This window comes from Peromyscus maniculatus, chromosome 14 (assembly GCF_049852395.1).
Source record: "Peromyscus maniculatus bairdii isolate BWxNUB_F1_BW_parent chromosome 14, HU_Pman_BW_mat_3.1, whole genome shotgun sequence".
Taxonomy (NCBI): domain Eukaryota; kingdom Metazoa; phylum Chordata; class Mammalia; order Rodentia; family Cricetidae; genus Peromyscus; species Peromyscus maniculatus.
The window spans coordinates 52,692,273-52,708,658 of NC_134865.1; the positions used below are offsets into that span (position 1 = coordinate 52,692,273).

A 16,386-nucleotide genomic window follows, 5' to 3' on the forward strand; every position below is an offset into this window, starting at 1 on the left:
GCTCAAGGAGGCAAGATGATCGCTGGGTAAAAACTCTTGCAAGGAAAGCTTGAAGGACCGAGTTCAGTCCCTAGACCCAAGGCAGAAAGCAGAACTGACTCTTGGAAGCTGTCCTTGGCCTCGTGTACACGTCATGGCATAAGACACTCCCCACAATAATAACAACAACAACAGGAGGAGTAACAGTAAAACTAACATCTTGCTTTAAGTTTGTTGGCAGCCCGGGCTAGCAGTAGGGAAGCTCCTGATAAAGAAAAGGGATGGGAGTAAGACGGAGGGGAGAGAACAGAAAGTAACAGTGCACGTCGATCCTAGTGCTTCAGAAGCCAGGTAAAGAGGATCGCGAGTTCAAGTTCAGTCGGGGTACACAGCAATGGGCCATGTGAAATGCAGGCTCAAAAAAAAAAAACAAAAAAAACAAACGAGGGAGAGAGAGAGGGAGGGAGACAGTCAGGGAGGGAGGGACTTAAAATACCACACCCTACCTCCAGGTGGTTCAGTGGGTAAAGGCATGCCACCAAGCCTGATGGCCTGAGTTCGATCCCCTGGACCCGCACAGTGAAGAAAACCAACTTCCGCGCTCTGTCCTCTGACCCCCACATGCTTACTATAGCACCCACCCCTCACCTTCACCCGCGTACACATAAAGATATTATACAAATAAGCAATTTTTAAAGTAAAACACACTCTTTGGTGTACCAGTTCCTCACAGGTGTTTTGCAAAGTAGGTCAAATAGATAGGCAACCAGGTTCAACACAGCATTGTTTATCAGAAACAAGTTTTAGCCGGGCGGTGGTGGCGCACGCCTTTAATCCCAGCACTCGGGAGGCAGAGCCAGGCGGATCTCTGTGAGTTCGAGGCCAGCCTGGACTACCAAGTGAGTCCCAGGAAAGGCGCAAAGCTACACAGAGAAACCCTGACTCGAAAAACGGAAAAAAAAAAAAAAAAAAAGAAACAAGTTTTAGCCTTTGAGTACATACTATTAATGGAATATGAAGCCCTTGAAGAATGTGCCAGATCTGTGGTGCTGATATGACTAAATCTCTATTATATATACATACCTAAAAAAAGAAATTAAGCTGGATGTGGTGTCCCACACCTTTAACCCCAGTCCTTGGGAGGCAGAGGCAGGTGGCCCTCTGTGAGTTCCAAGCCAGCCTGGTCTACATAGTGAGTTCCCAGACATCCAAAGCCTTAATAGATAAATTGATAAATAGAAAAAAAAAATTAACGCTGAGGGCCAGTGAGATGACTAAGAGATTTAAGGCACCTACTGATAGACAAGCCTGATGACCTGAGATTGATCCCTGAGACCATGTGGTAGAGGAAGAATGTTCTTTCTCTCAAAAGTTGTCCTTTGACCTCCACACATGTACTGTGGAACATGAATGTGTGCACTCATGCACACATGTATACAATAAATAAATGGAGGGAAAGCTGAGAGCATGGGTATTATTACATTTCCTTCACTCATAGGATGTATACTTGTGGTGTCTGCATTAAATTATATCTAAGAAGATAGACACATTAAGAAACTGTACACTCTAGCTACCTTTAGAGTGACCACAGACTAAGAAGAATGAACTGATGTACTCAAACAGATTTTTCCTTCTTTCTCTCTACACTTTTCTATATAAAAGCTCTACATCCAATAGATGGTACTGTACAAACAAAACAACAATCAGGGGCCGGGCCCCTCCTACAGGCTCTGTTCTCCCACCCCATCTGTTCCTCTGCACATCACCCTTCCATATAGACCTGGAATTGCTCCCAAATATCTTTTCACCTTCTCCCTACTACTTAGCAAACATGATGGTGTATGTCTTAGAAAATTTAAAAGAAACCATATTTAGTGAGAAGCCAAGGAGAGGGGGAAAGAGGGCCTATCCAGTGCACAGCAGGAAGGAAACTGGCTGGGTGGCCTGGGGGAGGATCAGAATTAAGAAGGTGGCTAACACTCCCCTCAAGACACTGCTGTGATATCATAAATTACTCAAGCTTTCTACTGGAGACGACCCCAGGGCTCCACCCCAATAGCCAGCCATTCATTGCAACTCTAAGTGGTGCAGAAAGCAGGCTGGGAGCAGGCTGGCAGAGGGAGTCCACATTCTGCCTTTTGTAGCATAGAGCTCACAGTTCTACTAAAGCTTACCAAGGGACACCCGGTGGCCTGAAGTTAAGGAAGCCTTAACTTAGCTCGGCAGCAGGGAACGTGGAAACCCCAGCCCACCCAGAAGAGCTCCTGTACAAGTACAGAGGCACTAAGGGAGGGTTTAACTTCTTCACAGAACTGCCCAGAAACTACCTGTCTAGAGTCCAGACTACAACTTCTGATTCCACAGGAAGGAGAGTGAATCTCTCATCTGTCTGCTGGCTTTAAAAAAGCAGGACATGTTAAGAGATGCCCAATTGGATGGTGGTGGCACACACCTTTAATCTCAGAACTCAGGAGGCAGAAGCAAATGGATCTCTGTAAGTTCAAGGCCAACCTCGTCTACAAAGAGAGTTCCAGGATGGCCAGGGCTACACAGAGAAAACCTGTCTTGAAAAACAAAGAAACAAAACAAAACAGAAAGAAGAGATGCCCAATTGAGCTTAGCTGCTACTCAAGTTCTTGCAACACTTGCTGGCTGATTCTACTCCCTGAGAAACGAAGAAGGCAAAATCTGAATTTCTTCCGTGTCTGGGTCTTACCTCTGAGGTTTTCTAATGTCCCATAGTCCCACTCCTTCCTTTGAATTGGCTGTGGCCAATAACCTGGGCTCCACGGGGTTAAACATGACACTGTGAAAGGCTGATGGATAGTTTGCCAGGCAGAAGGGCTCTGTGAAAACAGAAATGAGACACCGTTTATTAGGGGCAGACAGCTGAGCAGCAGTGTGAACGCAAGATGCTGCCACTCGGTGTAGTGAACACCCCACAAGCACCCTACCATCATGTCTCCCTGAGCCCTCCAATACCAATTAAATGTATACAGCCAGACTTGAAGTATAACACTCAGATCCCAGTGTTTCAAAGGGAAAAGTGACCTGTTTACAGAAAAATGAACTCCACTAAAAAAATTTCACAACTCCTGGTAAAGTTTTTATTACACCTTTAGTACTTTTTTACTTTTTTTTTTTTTTTTTTTGGTTTTTCAAGACGGTTTCTCTGAGCCTTTCCTGGGACTCACTTGGTAGTCCAGGCTGGCCTCGAACTCACAGAGATCCTCCTGGCTCTGCCTCCCGAGTGCTGGGATTAAAGGCGTGCGCCACCACCGCCCGGCAACGTTTTGTAAACAAATAGATTTAATGAAGACAAAGTGAAACAGTGAAAAATTAAGACAAAGCCAAGCAACAGTGCAGTTGCCTTCTGGTTCATGATGCTCCTCCCTTGGTGGGCAGAACTGCGCTTGACTTCCAGAATCAAACAAATAAACCAACAAACAAAACCTGAGCCAGGTGGTGGTGGCAGTGCACACCTTTAAGTCCAGCACTTGGGAGGTAGAGGTGGATCTCTGTGAGTTCCAGGTCTACAAAGTAAGTTCTAGGACAGGCAGAGATGTTACACAGAAAAACCTTGTCTCAAGAAAGAAAAAGAAAAAAAAAAAAAAAAAAAAGCCTGGTACCTTTTTCTGCAATTGAGGGTGAGAGATTGTGAGTTCAAAGCCAGCTTACATAGGAAGACCCAGATTATGTTTTTGTTTTAAAGTTTAACACTTGACCTGCCTCTGAATCCAGCCAGTTCCTAATCAACTTGACCTGACTCCTGCACCCTTTACATATATTATCAATTCCTGGTGAGGGAAGAATACTCCCATACTCCTCTGGGATCTTTTATAATCAAAGACAAAGATCACCTCTTCATCTATGATTTCCAAATACATTGTGCTTAGGGCCCTAGGCAGGGGAAGCACTCAGGCACCTGACAGATCGGCAATGCAGAAAAGGGAAGAGTGTACATACAAACATCCAGAACTGCAGTAATGGATACTGTCTGTTGTGACCAGCTCTGCTGACCCTGAGGACAGGCTTCTTTGCTATCCTGAACCTGTGAAGGTCTGATACATGAGCAAATACAGACCTAGGTTCTGCCAGACGAAGAAGGCAAGACAGTAACTGTGGGTTCACACGTTCCTAGTTTGACCATTACAGAATCAAACTAAGGACAGAGGCAGGCACGGTGGCAGAATCAGAAAAAACAGGAAGAGAGAAACCCCTCTGCAGGAAATAAGCTAAGAAGATACAGTTCCTGAAGAACTCCAGGCAATAATCAAGTCCTTCAGTCAGCCTGCAGAGCACTGTGGAGGAGGAGTTCACTGACTATTCAGAGGCGGAGTGTGCTTGCCACCACTTACCCACATGGAGTCTGGGGAGGGTCTGTGTGGCTTTTAAACAAGAAGTACACAGCATCCCTCTTCTCCGTAAACAACCCACAACGTGTGGACAAGCACCAAGAGGAGCTTTGGGAGCTACCCTCCACAATGAAGCAACACATCTTCTGCCTCTAGGCCACTGAGTACCAAGGAGCAGGGTTTGTACAGTCCCAGGCAACTGTAGAACGTTTGCTAAATGTGTTCTCCTTCCGACTACTCCGGCCAGGATGGGTCCTCCACTGTCATATCTGTGCTACATGTCAGCGTCCTAGATTTCTGTTCCCTGGATGTAACCCCACACAGACTATAAATAGAGCAAACACACAAGGAGCTTGCTATCAGACTGCTCGGCACAACCCAACAACTCTGTACACAGTGACCTACCTCCATGGGGAGACTCCCGGATGTCCCAAATGAGAACCCGGCCATCATCTGAAGAGCTGGCAAAAATGTTGTCATTCACTGGGCTCACTGACAAGCCATACACTGCATCTTCATGAGCAAACACATCCAGGGTCTCACTGCTAAGAAACAGGAGAGAAGCACATTGTCGCAAACACATACACAGACATGGTGCAGAGCTCCAGCCCTATGGTGCTAGCTCAGTTTCTTTCATTCCCAGGACAGTTAACCCAGGTAAGCCAACAAGATACTGAATTAGCTAAAAGGTAATGTTCAAATGAAAAAATAAGTATATAATGTATGTGCATAAAATATGTACGTATACATTTAAAGGGATCATCTTTATACTTTTCATACTAAGCATATTTAATGTTTCTATTTATCACAAATTCATCTACTTATACGGAGAGTTGAGAGTGGTACAGAATTCCAAAGACAAAGGGGCGGTTTAAAAGCAGCTGGACCTGATGACAGCAGACTAGCATGGTGATTGACAGCAGAGCTCTGAGCTGGACAGAGCCAGGGCACAAGTCCCAGCATCACCTGCCCTTATGGCACCAACAACTCTGCGCCTCTGTTCCCTCATGTCACGATGTCACAGCAGGACCTCACAAAACCAAAGTGACGTTCAACTGATCAATGCATTAAATCCCTAGAACAGTGTCTGGCACAGGACAGTAAAAACTCAATCAGTATTAGTCATTATTAACTACTAATTTTATTATGTATAAATAATATCAAATAAGTATAATAAAGAGGAAAAATCCTTCCCTCTTATCTCTGTAATTGTATGCCAACTTTGTAAATCTCTTTCTTTTTTAAATAAAAAATTCCCTCAAACTATTATAGCAATCATTTTCTTTTTTTCAGAAAACTAATATTGGTTCTATATTATTTTCTTCAAGGTCTAAAATTCACATCTAAGGAGATATTTGCCTCTGTTCATCTAAGAAATGGTGAGTTGTCATCATACACCAATAATTTATTTACCTTTCAACATCATGGAGGATAACTTGCTCATCATTCCCTACAAAGGAAAAAGACAGACATTTCACAATTCCTGCAAGATGGTCCCTTCCACATGACAATATGGGATTTTAAATTTTTCAGGAAAAAATTCCTATATTGACATCAGTAGGTGAAAGCCTGTTTCCTAAATTCAATCCCCAGAACCCATGGTAGAAGGAGAAAAACTAATCCTGAAAGTAGTCCTACACATGTGCCATAGCATGTGTATTGTGGTTGGCACCTGTACACACACACACACACACACACACACACACACACACACACACACACACACACTATCAACAAAATACAACATGATACAAAATACAAAGTAGGAGTGTTAAGTTAGAAAAATACATGAAGACCATTTAAGATGCCAGGCATAGTATCACCTGCTTATAATCCCAACACGTGGGTGAGGTGGAGGCAGGAGGGTGAGGTGGAGGCAGGAGGGTGAGGAGGCTCAGAGCCAGCCTAGGACACATGAGAACCTGTCTCAAAAAGCCACATGTTTTCTCTAAAGCAAACAAACAAACAAAAAACCATTAAGGACAGAGCGGTCTTTTGAGTTTTTGTTTTGTTTTCTTTAAAAAGCAAGTATATCCTGGTAACAGTTCTTAGAATGCATTATTCGGATCAGATGCAAATAAACTGTTAGCCACTCAGGAAAAGAGTGAATAATCAAACAGTTCACTCATCCACACTAAGCCACCTCACCCCCAGGGCAAAGCAACCATCAACGGCTACAACTTGGAATACAATCTCTTAACAATTCTAGGCTTCGGCTGTCTATGTGAACATAGGAATAATAACTATCTACTTTATGGGGCTGTTACAAGGATATGAGCCTATAAAGGCACTCAGAATTGGGCTGAGCACTTGATAGGTTCCCAATAAATGTTTGTTTTAGTTAATCCTTCATAGCATTAAAATCTGATGAGTGTGATCCTAAATGAGGGTAAAGCTTTCTTCCACAACTTTCTCATATTCATATTCTAAGAATCTAAAACACTATATTTATGATATGTCTTCAAATGGTTTATAAAGCCAAAAAAATTAAAGCATGCATGTGTAAGACAAAAGACATATCCCACTCTCAAATGCATAGCCCAAAGCCATCTAAATAGAAGGCAAAAACAGCAATAAGGACGGGATCTAAGTCATCTCAACTTTCAAAGTTCTCCAGTGAGTACACACTAACGACATAAGGGAACTCACACTAACACTTTCCAAGGGCCCAGCACAGTGGGGCACTGGGGACATGAGAATAAGATTCTGTCCAGTCCTTTAAGAAGTGAGAGTCCGGCCGGGTGGTGGTACACGCCTTTAATCCCAGCACTCAGGAGGCAGAGGCTGGTGGATCTCTGTGAGTTCGAGGCCAGCCTGGTCTACAGAGTGAGTTCCAGGACAGCCAGGGTTAAACAGAAAAAAAAAAAAAAAAAAAAAAAAAAAAAAAAAAAGAGAGAGAGAGGGAGAAAGAAAGAAAAAGAATTGAGTCCAACTACACAAAGGAGGGGGAGGAGGGTGAACTATGGGGAAATGGGACAATTATCCCCTTCATGTTCAGAGAGAAAGTGTATGAGTGAATCAGATACCAAAGACACTCAAGCAACTTTAAACTCCTGCTAATGGGACAAGGATAAGCTGGATGTGTGGCTGGGAACTATAAACCCAGTACTGAGGTAACAGAGGCAGGAAGATTTCGTCAAGTTCAAGGCCAGCCTGGGCTACACAATGAGCAGTAGGCCAGGTTAGGTCACCTTGGGCTGTAGTGAGACCCAGCCTCAAGAAACTTGAAAAAGGTGGGAAGGAACAAGGCAAATAAAGCAGCCCAATGTCACCCAAGTAATCAAGTAGTCTAGTTGGCAAGAGAAACGAGGCTGGAGAGTCAACTGGTTAGACCTTACTCTCTGGGACAAAGAAAAACACGGTCAATTTGTTTGTTTGGTTGTTTTTCAAAGACAGGGTTTCTCTGTTTAGCCTGGGCTGTCCTGTAACTTGCTCTGTAGAACAGGCTGGCCTCAAAATCAGAGATCTACCTGCCTCTGCCCCAAGTGCTGGGATTAAAGGTGTGTGGCAAATATTTTTTAATGAAAATTTATGGCCAGAGAGAGAGAGACGGCTCAGGGGCAACAGATGTTGATGCCTGGACTCACATCAAGGTGGAAGGGCAAAACCGACCCCAGCTGCCCTCTCACCGCTGTAGAAACAATGTACTCTTACATCCTGTGCACACAAGATCAATTAAGTCATTCTAAACACGGAAATGAATGAAACTCTGTGTAATCAATGACTTGAAGAGTGAGAGGTCTGACGGACTATAAAACAAAACAAAAACAAAAATAAAAAAAAAAGGCAGGTTGGGCTGGGTGGTGGTGCATGCTTTTAATCCCAGCCCTTGGGAGGCAGAGCCAGGCGGATCTCTGTGAGTTCGACCAGACCCAGCCTGGTCTACAGAGTGAGTTCCAGGACAGGCACCAAAAATACACAGAGAAACCCTGTCTCAAAAAACAAAAAACAAACAAACAAACAAAAGGCAGGTTGGAGGGTAAATTCAAGATCACTGGAAAGATGAGTTAGGCATAGTGGCTCACATCCATAATCCCAGAATTTAGAAGGTGGGATATAAAGAACAGGAGTTCAAGGCCTGCCTTGTATACACAGTGAATTCAAGGCTACTATTAAGATGAGCCATGGAACCAGGCATGGTGGCACTCAGGAGGCTAAGGCAGAGAATCCCATGCTTCAAGCCAGCTTGGGCTACTGAAGGAAACCTTATCACAAAACAATATCAATCAAGATAAAGGGGAAGCTCATAAAAATTGCGCTGTTGACAAGTTGAAATATGTGCAGCAGTTTCCTTCACTTGATTTTTACAGCTGTTGTCCCCTCTACCCTTATTTTGGCCATGCGGAGGGTCAATCAGGGCCTTGCATGTCCTAGGCAAGTGTCCTGCCAGCCAGGTGCATTCAAAGTGCCTTGAAACACGGGAGACAGCCAACGGGGAGATCTGCAGTTAACAGAAGGTCAGGGCTAGAAATGCTGCAGCAGACTATCTGACGAAGTAGCCATCACCACGTGGCGTGTCAGCCACTCCAACTGCACCCTAACACACTACCTTTTCAAACAAGAGTCATCTATAGGCCAGGACACCAACTTGAGTCACAACCAGTATCTTTACAAATGAACTAGTGGGGGATAAAACGATAGCTCAGTGGTTGAGAGTGCTTGTTATCCAGTCATGGGAGTGGCGCTGGAATCCCAGCAGCCTGCCTACCAAGCTAGGCATCCCCCAAACGCTCACAGCTTCAGCTCTGGAGGATGCAATGGTATCCTTTGGCCTCTACACACATAAAATACATAATTTAAAAAATATGTGTCAGCCAGGCGGTGGTTGCACAGGCCTTTTATCCCAGCACTCAGGAGGCAGAGCCAGGTGGATCTCTGTGAGTTTGAGGCCAGCCTGGTCTACAGAGCGAGATCCAGGAAAGGTGCAAAGCTACACAGAGAAACCCTGTCTCGAAAAACCAAAAAATATATATATATATATATATATACATATATATGTGTGTGTGTGTGTGTGTGTGTGTGTGTGTGTGTGTGTTCCATACATGCAAATATACATATACATATATATAAAATCAAGTCTGATGGGCCACTGTTAGATTCTCAGGGCCCATATGATAGAAGGAGAGAACCAACTTTAGCCAAGTGTTTTCTGATCTCCACATGCTTGTCATGGCGTACTTCTCAAATAAGCAAATGAAAATTTTTAAGTTTTTTTTGTTTTGTTTTTAGTTTTTTGTTTTTGTTTTTGTTTTTTAATCAATCTTAATGTTACTGGTCTACAATCCCATGACTTGAAGTAGGAGTTTAAGGTCAACCAGGGCTATCTGAGGCTATCTGAGACTTTGGTCATCAATCGACCAAGCAGCAGCAGCAGAGATGGAAAATAAGGGAGGCAGGAAAGGCCTGTAATCCCAGCACTCAGGAGGCAGACACAGAAGGTCAGAGAGTGCAATGTCATCCTAAGCGCTGTCTACATGAGGCCTTGTCTCAAAAAACAAAGTCATGGTCAAATCTTTCTTTTTAGATGAGTATTTATAGCTGGAAAGATGGGTCAGGAGGTAAAAGAAGGTCAGGCGGTGGTGGCAGATGCCTTTAATCCCAGCACTCAGGAGGTAGAGTGTGAGTTCGAGGACAGCCTGGTCTACAGAATGAGTTTCAGGACAGCCAGGGCTGTGCAGAGAAACCCTATCTCAAAAAACCAAACAAACAAACAAACAAACAAAAAACAAAAAAGGAGGTAAACAAGCTTGTTGCGTAAGCCTGGTGACTCCAATTCAATTCCTGGAAGCTATGTAAAGAGTGTAGTAATAACTAAAAATAAATACAGTAGTAACAAACATAAAATCTCAGAAGAGATAGAACAGAACAGAAAGCAAAATCAGTGCACCATACACGGTAAGGTTATTGCTTCCTCTGTGTATATTGCAACAAATTACAATATGAAGATTTTCTGCCAAAGAAAGGACCAAGGAAGGAAAGAAGGAAGGGAGGGAGGAACAGAGGGGAGAGGAGGAGGATGGAACCCTAATTCACATGTCCAAACAAACTATAGGAAGGCAGTAATTCCACAGCTCAGTAAGACATAGGAAGAAAAATGTGTTATCCTACCACTTGTTTAACTAATTTCCCAAGGTAGAATCAGTCCTTACCTCCAGAGAAGACTTTGGTGTTCCCGCTGTTGAAAGCCAGGCAGAAAATGTTGGAATGGTGTTCTCCCTTCAGCTGTATGGGCTTGACCCTGGAATGGATAGCTTGTTCCATGTGCCAGAGCAGAACTCGGCGGTCATCTCCTCCTTTAGCAGGGAGCAAGAGTCTAGGGTTAAACCGTTGATAGTGTAAGACTAACACTCCCATCCTTTCTGAATCTACACCTCCCCAGCTATGGCAGATTCTGAGAAGGCACACATTTTATCCGTGAGGTACCTGAACTCTAAATCATCCACATTCTCCCAGGAATTGTTTGGGTTTCATTTTTGTTGTCTGGTTGCCTGTTTTATTTTAGTAGTAATAGAGATGGAAACCAGAGCCTTGTGTACACTAGGCAAGTACTCTACCACTACATTTCCATCCCTTTTCAAGTCTGACTCTTAAACAGATAACACAGAAATTAAAATGGATAAGCACTGACATAGAGAACACACTCCTCACCCAATACCATTTTGTTGTCCTGTCTTTCTAGAGACATGGTATTTAAATATTTGTTTATTATCTGGACTCTTTCTAGTAAAGTCTTTTGGGAAGGGAGCAGGGAATAGCCAATAGAACCTGAACTGGCTTCTACTGCTGGCAACCAAGAACTCAGCATTTCTAGCATAATAATTTGCAAAGCAATCTTTGATGTGGTTTTAGTGACTATGAGATGGTCTATAGACAACTAAGGGCCTGCCTGACCCTAATAGGAAGCTGATGTAACCCAGCTCTCATAGGAGCCCAACTCTTCCCTCTGTGTAATTCTCAGTGGTCTGAATTGCAAAAGCAATAGCATACTGTATGAGCTAGCTCCTAGAGAATGAGAATATACTTGTTCTATATATTTGCAGATGTATTAAAAAGTGTCTAGGAGGAGGAACAAACTATGAACAAAAATTACTTCCAGGAAACAGAAGTAGAGATTACATTTATCACTTGGTGTGTACACGTACACACACACACACACACACACACACACTACTGCCCCCTACTGGAGCCTGTTGTGAATGCTATCAAGGTTCAAGTGTTCACCACCGAACTATTATACCCATTCCTACTTGATTTAAAAAAATGTGTGTGTGTGTGTGTGTGTGTGTGTGTGTGTGTGTGTGTGTATCTGCATGTGGTTATGTGCACATGAGTGCAGCCACTGCAGAGGCCAGAGGTGTTGGATCTCCTGGAACTGGAGTAACTATCACAACAGATAGTTGTGATAGTTGTGAGCTGCCTGACATGGGTGCTGAGAACTGAACGTGGGTCCTCTGGAAGAACACCCAATGCTGGGCCAGCTTTCCCACTCCTCCTGTTTGACTTTTATAAGCCAATAACATACTCTTCCCCCCTCCAAAAAAAAATTAAGTTACAAGAGCAATAAATCACAGCAGCTCTGAGCCTCTGGCTCCCCACCTACACAAGATTGGAACTACGATGAATGGAACAGCTGTGCTGTGCTGACTACGTACTTAGCACTACTTATAGCTCATCTATACACGGTCATGCCACAGAGCACTACGCCACTAGACTTGTAAGGGTCAATGCAGAGAAGACAACTTTGCTAAGGGTAAAAACTGGGTGTAAAGGAGTATGTACTCCTTCATCCATTTGTGTAAAAAAATTATTTTCAAGCTACACAACAGCAGGAATTTGGCGGTTTTGTTCTCTGTAGAATTGCCTGCACCTAAATGAGTGAACCAACAAGTGCTGGGCTGGAGAGAAAGCCCAGCAGTTCGGGCAGGTACTGCTCTTACAGGGGGACAAAGTTCAGGGCTCAGCATTCACATCAGGCGGCTCAGGATGGCCTGTAACTCCAGTTCCAAGAGGATCCACCACCCTCTTGTGGTCTCCCATGGCACTGCACTCACACACAAAGGCATATAGATACACAAAGTTAAAAATAAAAATCATTTTAAAGGTAAGCCCTGAACATGACTATGCATGCACATTTCTGCTCATCCCCTACAGCCATGCCTAGGTGCTTTACAGGAAGCAGCTGCAGTGCCCATTGTGACTGTTAGGCTAGTGTTGGGACACTTCTTTTCTTTCTTTTTTTTTGGTTTTTCGAGACAGGGTTTCTCTGTGTAGCTTTGCGCCTTTCCTGGAACTCACTTGGTAGCCCAGGCTGGCCTCAAACTCACAGAGATCCGCCTGCCTCTGCCTCCCGAGTGCTAGGATTAAAGGCGTGCGGCCACCACCGCCCGGCTGACACTTCTTTTCAATATGGTAAAAATGGAAAAGAACTACATCTTATATTGTTAAGAGAACAAAGCAAGTCACAGAGCAGAAAAGAATTACAGGCACTATCTGGTAAGTTATTCAAATTATATAAAGGACCCTTAGAACTAGATAACAGGAAGAAATCTGAATATCTAAGGGGGGCACTGAACACACATTCACTGCTCTGCTGACTATGTATGCCATGTGACCAGCTGCCTCCAGCTCCTGCACTTTGGCTCACCTTCCACGATAGACTATACCCTTGAACTGAACCTAAATGAACTCTTTCTCCCTTAAAAAAACAAAAAAAAAAATAAAATAAAATAAAATAAAACAATATAACTTTAAAATGACAAATACGTCATCAAAAAAAGATAAGCAAAGGGGAAATAAGCAACGCATCACCAGGGAAATGAAAATAATTAGGTACTACTGTATCTACTGAAGTGCTCAAATCTGGGTAACACCAAATGAACAAAGACTGATGGGAAGTTAAATGGGACAGCCACTTGGGAAGATACTGTGATGGTTTCTTACAGAACTAAAGACACTTTAATTATGCATCCAGGAATTGCGTCTTTGCATTTACCCTAAGCTGCAGGGCCAAGTAGGGGGAAGATGAGGGAGAGGGAGAGAGCAAGCAGAGACAGCTAGAATTGGCAGACTTTTGAGGGGTGGTGTGGAAACCTAGTACAGGGGAATCTATAAAAGTAATCCTAATGAGGACACCTAGTAATGGGGGATATGGAATCTTAACTGGTCATCTCTTGCTGCTAGGGGAGGCTTCCAGAGAGAGGTGGGACATTCAATTGAGTTGTTGGCCAAAGGGGGTCTACAGAAATCCCCAAACAACTTAGGCTGTTGCTAAGACAAAGGGTTGCTCTCTGCAGACTTACAGGGGGCGGGGGGCACTGTTAAGGGCAACATGAACATGAAGTAGTCAGGCTGGTGCCTACATGGAGCTTTCACCCCTACATTCTAGTCTATTTGGTATGGGAAGGTACCGATCCAATCACAAAAGGTTTGACCTACAATCTGTCCTGTCTTCAAAAATATGCTAGGGCAATGGTGGCACAGAACTCGTGGGAGTGGCCAACCAATGTCTGATTTGATCTAAGGCCTACTCCACAAAAAGGAACTCATACCCGGCACTGCTAGGGTAACCAAGAACCAGAGACTAGCTACCCCAGAGACCTAGGGTGAAACAAACAAACAAAAATCATTAAAATGACTCCTAATGATATCTGCTATACTCACAGATCAGGGTCTTATCCATTCATCAGAGTCTTCTGGCAGCAGATGGGAAGAGATGCAGAGACCCACAGCCAGACATTATGTGGAAAGAGTCTCTAATGAGACGTCTCCATCAAATCCCTCCCCTCAGAGCTCAGGGAATCCCTGAGATGTAAGAGCTAGAGGGGATGGAGGACGCCAGGAGGACAAGGCCTTCTGAATCAACTAGGTAAGGAGCATATGAGCTCCCAGAGACAGAAGCAGCAAGCACAGGGCCTGTCTGGGGCTACAGCCAGTCTTCTGCAGTTATTATAGGTATTAGCTTGGTCTTTTATGGACTCCTACTGGAGAATGAGTGGGTCTCTGACTCCTCTTGAGCCTGCCCTTGGACTCTTCCTCCTACCGAGTTGATGTGTCCAACTTCCATATGATGGTTTAGTGTGTTTGGTTGTTATCTCTTAGAAGCCTGTTCTTTTCTAATGAGAGACTGAAGGGAAGGGAAAGGAGCGGGGAGACTGGAAGGAGTAGAGGGGGGGAAACTATAATCAGGATTTATTGTATGAGGAAAGAATCTATTTTCAATAAAAAAGCAAACAAACATGATTAAAAGTAAATCCAGCAAGTTATCAACATTTTTTCAAATCTGATTTGTGTTTATAGTTCTTTACATTTAAATAAGGAATTATTATCTTATAGGAATAATGGTGCTATAGTTATATTCTCCTTTTGTGTACGATTAAAAACTTCTGCTGGGCACAGTAGTGCACACCTTTAATCCCAACACTCTGGGAGGCAGAAGCAGGTGGATCTCTGTGAGTTTGAGGCCAGCCTGGTCTACAGAGTGAGTTCCAGGACAGCAAGAACAACACAGAGAAAACCTGTCTCAAAACAAACAAAAAACCAAAACAAAACAAAACAAAACTTCCAAAAGATGGGGTGGGAAAGATGGCTCAGAGGCTAAGACCGGGTGCTGCTCTTGAGTTCTATCCCCAGCACCCACACTAGGTAGCTCACAAATGCCTGTAACGCTAACTCCAGGGATCTGTCACCCTCTTATGCCCTCCATACACACACACACACACACAATTCTGTAATAAAAAAATATTCTGGACTTTCTAAACTTCACAATAGAAAAGGAAAACAAGGCTTCGTGCAATGGGCCAGAATACTTATTGCAAAGAAATACAGCAATGGAGGACACCTCTTATTAAACTTCTTACTAAAACATCGGCCAGGAATTGAATTAGAGCACACGGGGGTAGGGGAGACAGGCAGGGAGAGGTGGCACACAACTTTAGACTTTAGACCCAGCACTTGGGAGGCAGGGGGTGAGTGGATCTCTGAAGTTCGAGGCCAGCTTGGTTTACATATTTAATTCCAGGCTAGGCAAGGCTACATAGTGAGCCCCTTTCTCAAAACAAACAAGCAAAAACAAAACAAAAAGAGGCATTCAGAAGAAGTGAGATGGTTCAGCAGGGAAAGACTCTTGGCTCCAAACCTGAGTTCAATCCTGGGAACCCACGAGGATTACTGATAACTGTCCTCTGACTTCCATACCCATGCTCTGGCACACGTGCACACACAATAAACATTTACAATATTTTAAAAGAAAAAATTGTTCACCAGGTGGCTCACGCCTTTAATCCCAGCACTCGGGAGGCAGAGGCAGGCGGATCTTTGTGAGTTCGAGGCCAGCCTGGTCTACAAAGCGAGATCCAGGAAAGGCGCAAAGCTACACAGAGAAACCCTGTCTCGTAAAAAAAAAAAAAAAAAAAAAAAAAAAAAAATTGTTCAGCTGAAATCAACGTGTGTCACCTTTGCATTTAAAGTCTGGGCTTATGTCACCATCCAATAGCATCATCATTAATCACTGTGGGCGTTTGCAGGATGATTTAATTCTTCCAAGTGTTTACTTGTTGAGTGCCTTGGGATTAGCAACAATGACCTTACCACTAAACATGATGATGTGCTGCAAACTCCACGGGAGACTGGAATCACTGAGGTAAATCACAGTGGCAGTGCTTGCCTTAAGTGTGAAATGTAAAGTTCCACCCCTCACCCACACTCTCCACCTCACCCCTTCTTGCCTCCTTGGCTTCCTTAAGCAAGGTGTTAAGAATCCTGTGTCCAGACCACACTTTCAACCACATGTGGCAAAGAAACTCAGTGGCACAAACTGAGGTCTGCTTTTAGGTCAGCAGAGAGCAGGGCAGCGTGCCTGAGCAAGGACTCTCCTGTCCCCAAATCCCTTACCAATTCCTGCTGCTTTGCTTCCAGGCAGGCTCTTATGTAGCCAGGGCTGGCCTTCAACTGCTAGTCCCTGCTGGGATTACAGATGAATACCACACCAAGCTCTCCCCAGTCAACTGTATTCCTGCTTTCTTTAATCCCAACCCCTTCGTATGTGTGGTGCTGA

The 16,386-nt window shown here is 43.9% G+C and overlaps 1 protein-coding gene across 3 annotated transcripts in view; it reads right to left on the bottom strand.

The window, feature by feature from the left end:
- The window catches only part of Dcaf5 (DDB1 and CUL4 associated factor 5), a 99,649-nt gene that overhangs the window by 59,361 nt on the left and 23,902 nt on the right, over positions 1 to 16,386 (bottom strand). For all 3 annotated transcript variants that reach the window (XM_006973100.4, XM_006973101.4, XM_042260852.2), the window contains exons 2-5: positions 10,484 to 10,627; positions 5,748 to 5,784; positions 4,740 to 4,879; positions 2,696 to 2,825 (exon numbers count right to left, since the gene is read on the bottom strand). In XM_006973100.4, coding sequence (XP_006973162.2) covers positions 2,696 to 2,825; positions 4,740 to 4,879; positions 5,748 to 5,784; positions 10,484 to 10,627 — 451 coding nt within the window. The remainder of the gene's footprint in view (positions 1 to 2,695; positions 2,826 to 4,739; positions 4,880 to 5,747; positions 5,785 to 10,483; positions 10,628 to 16,386) is intronic.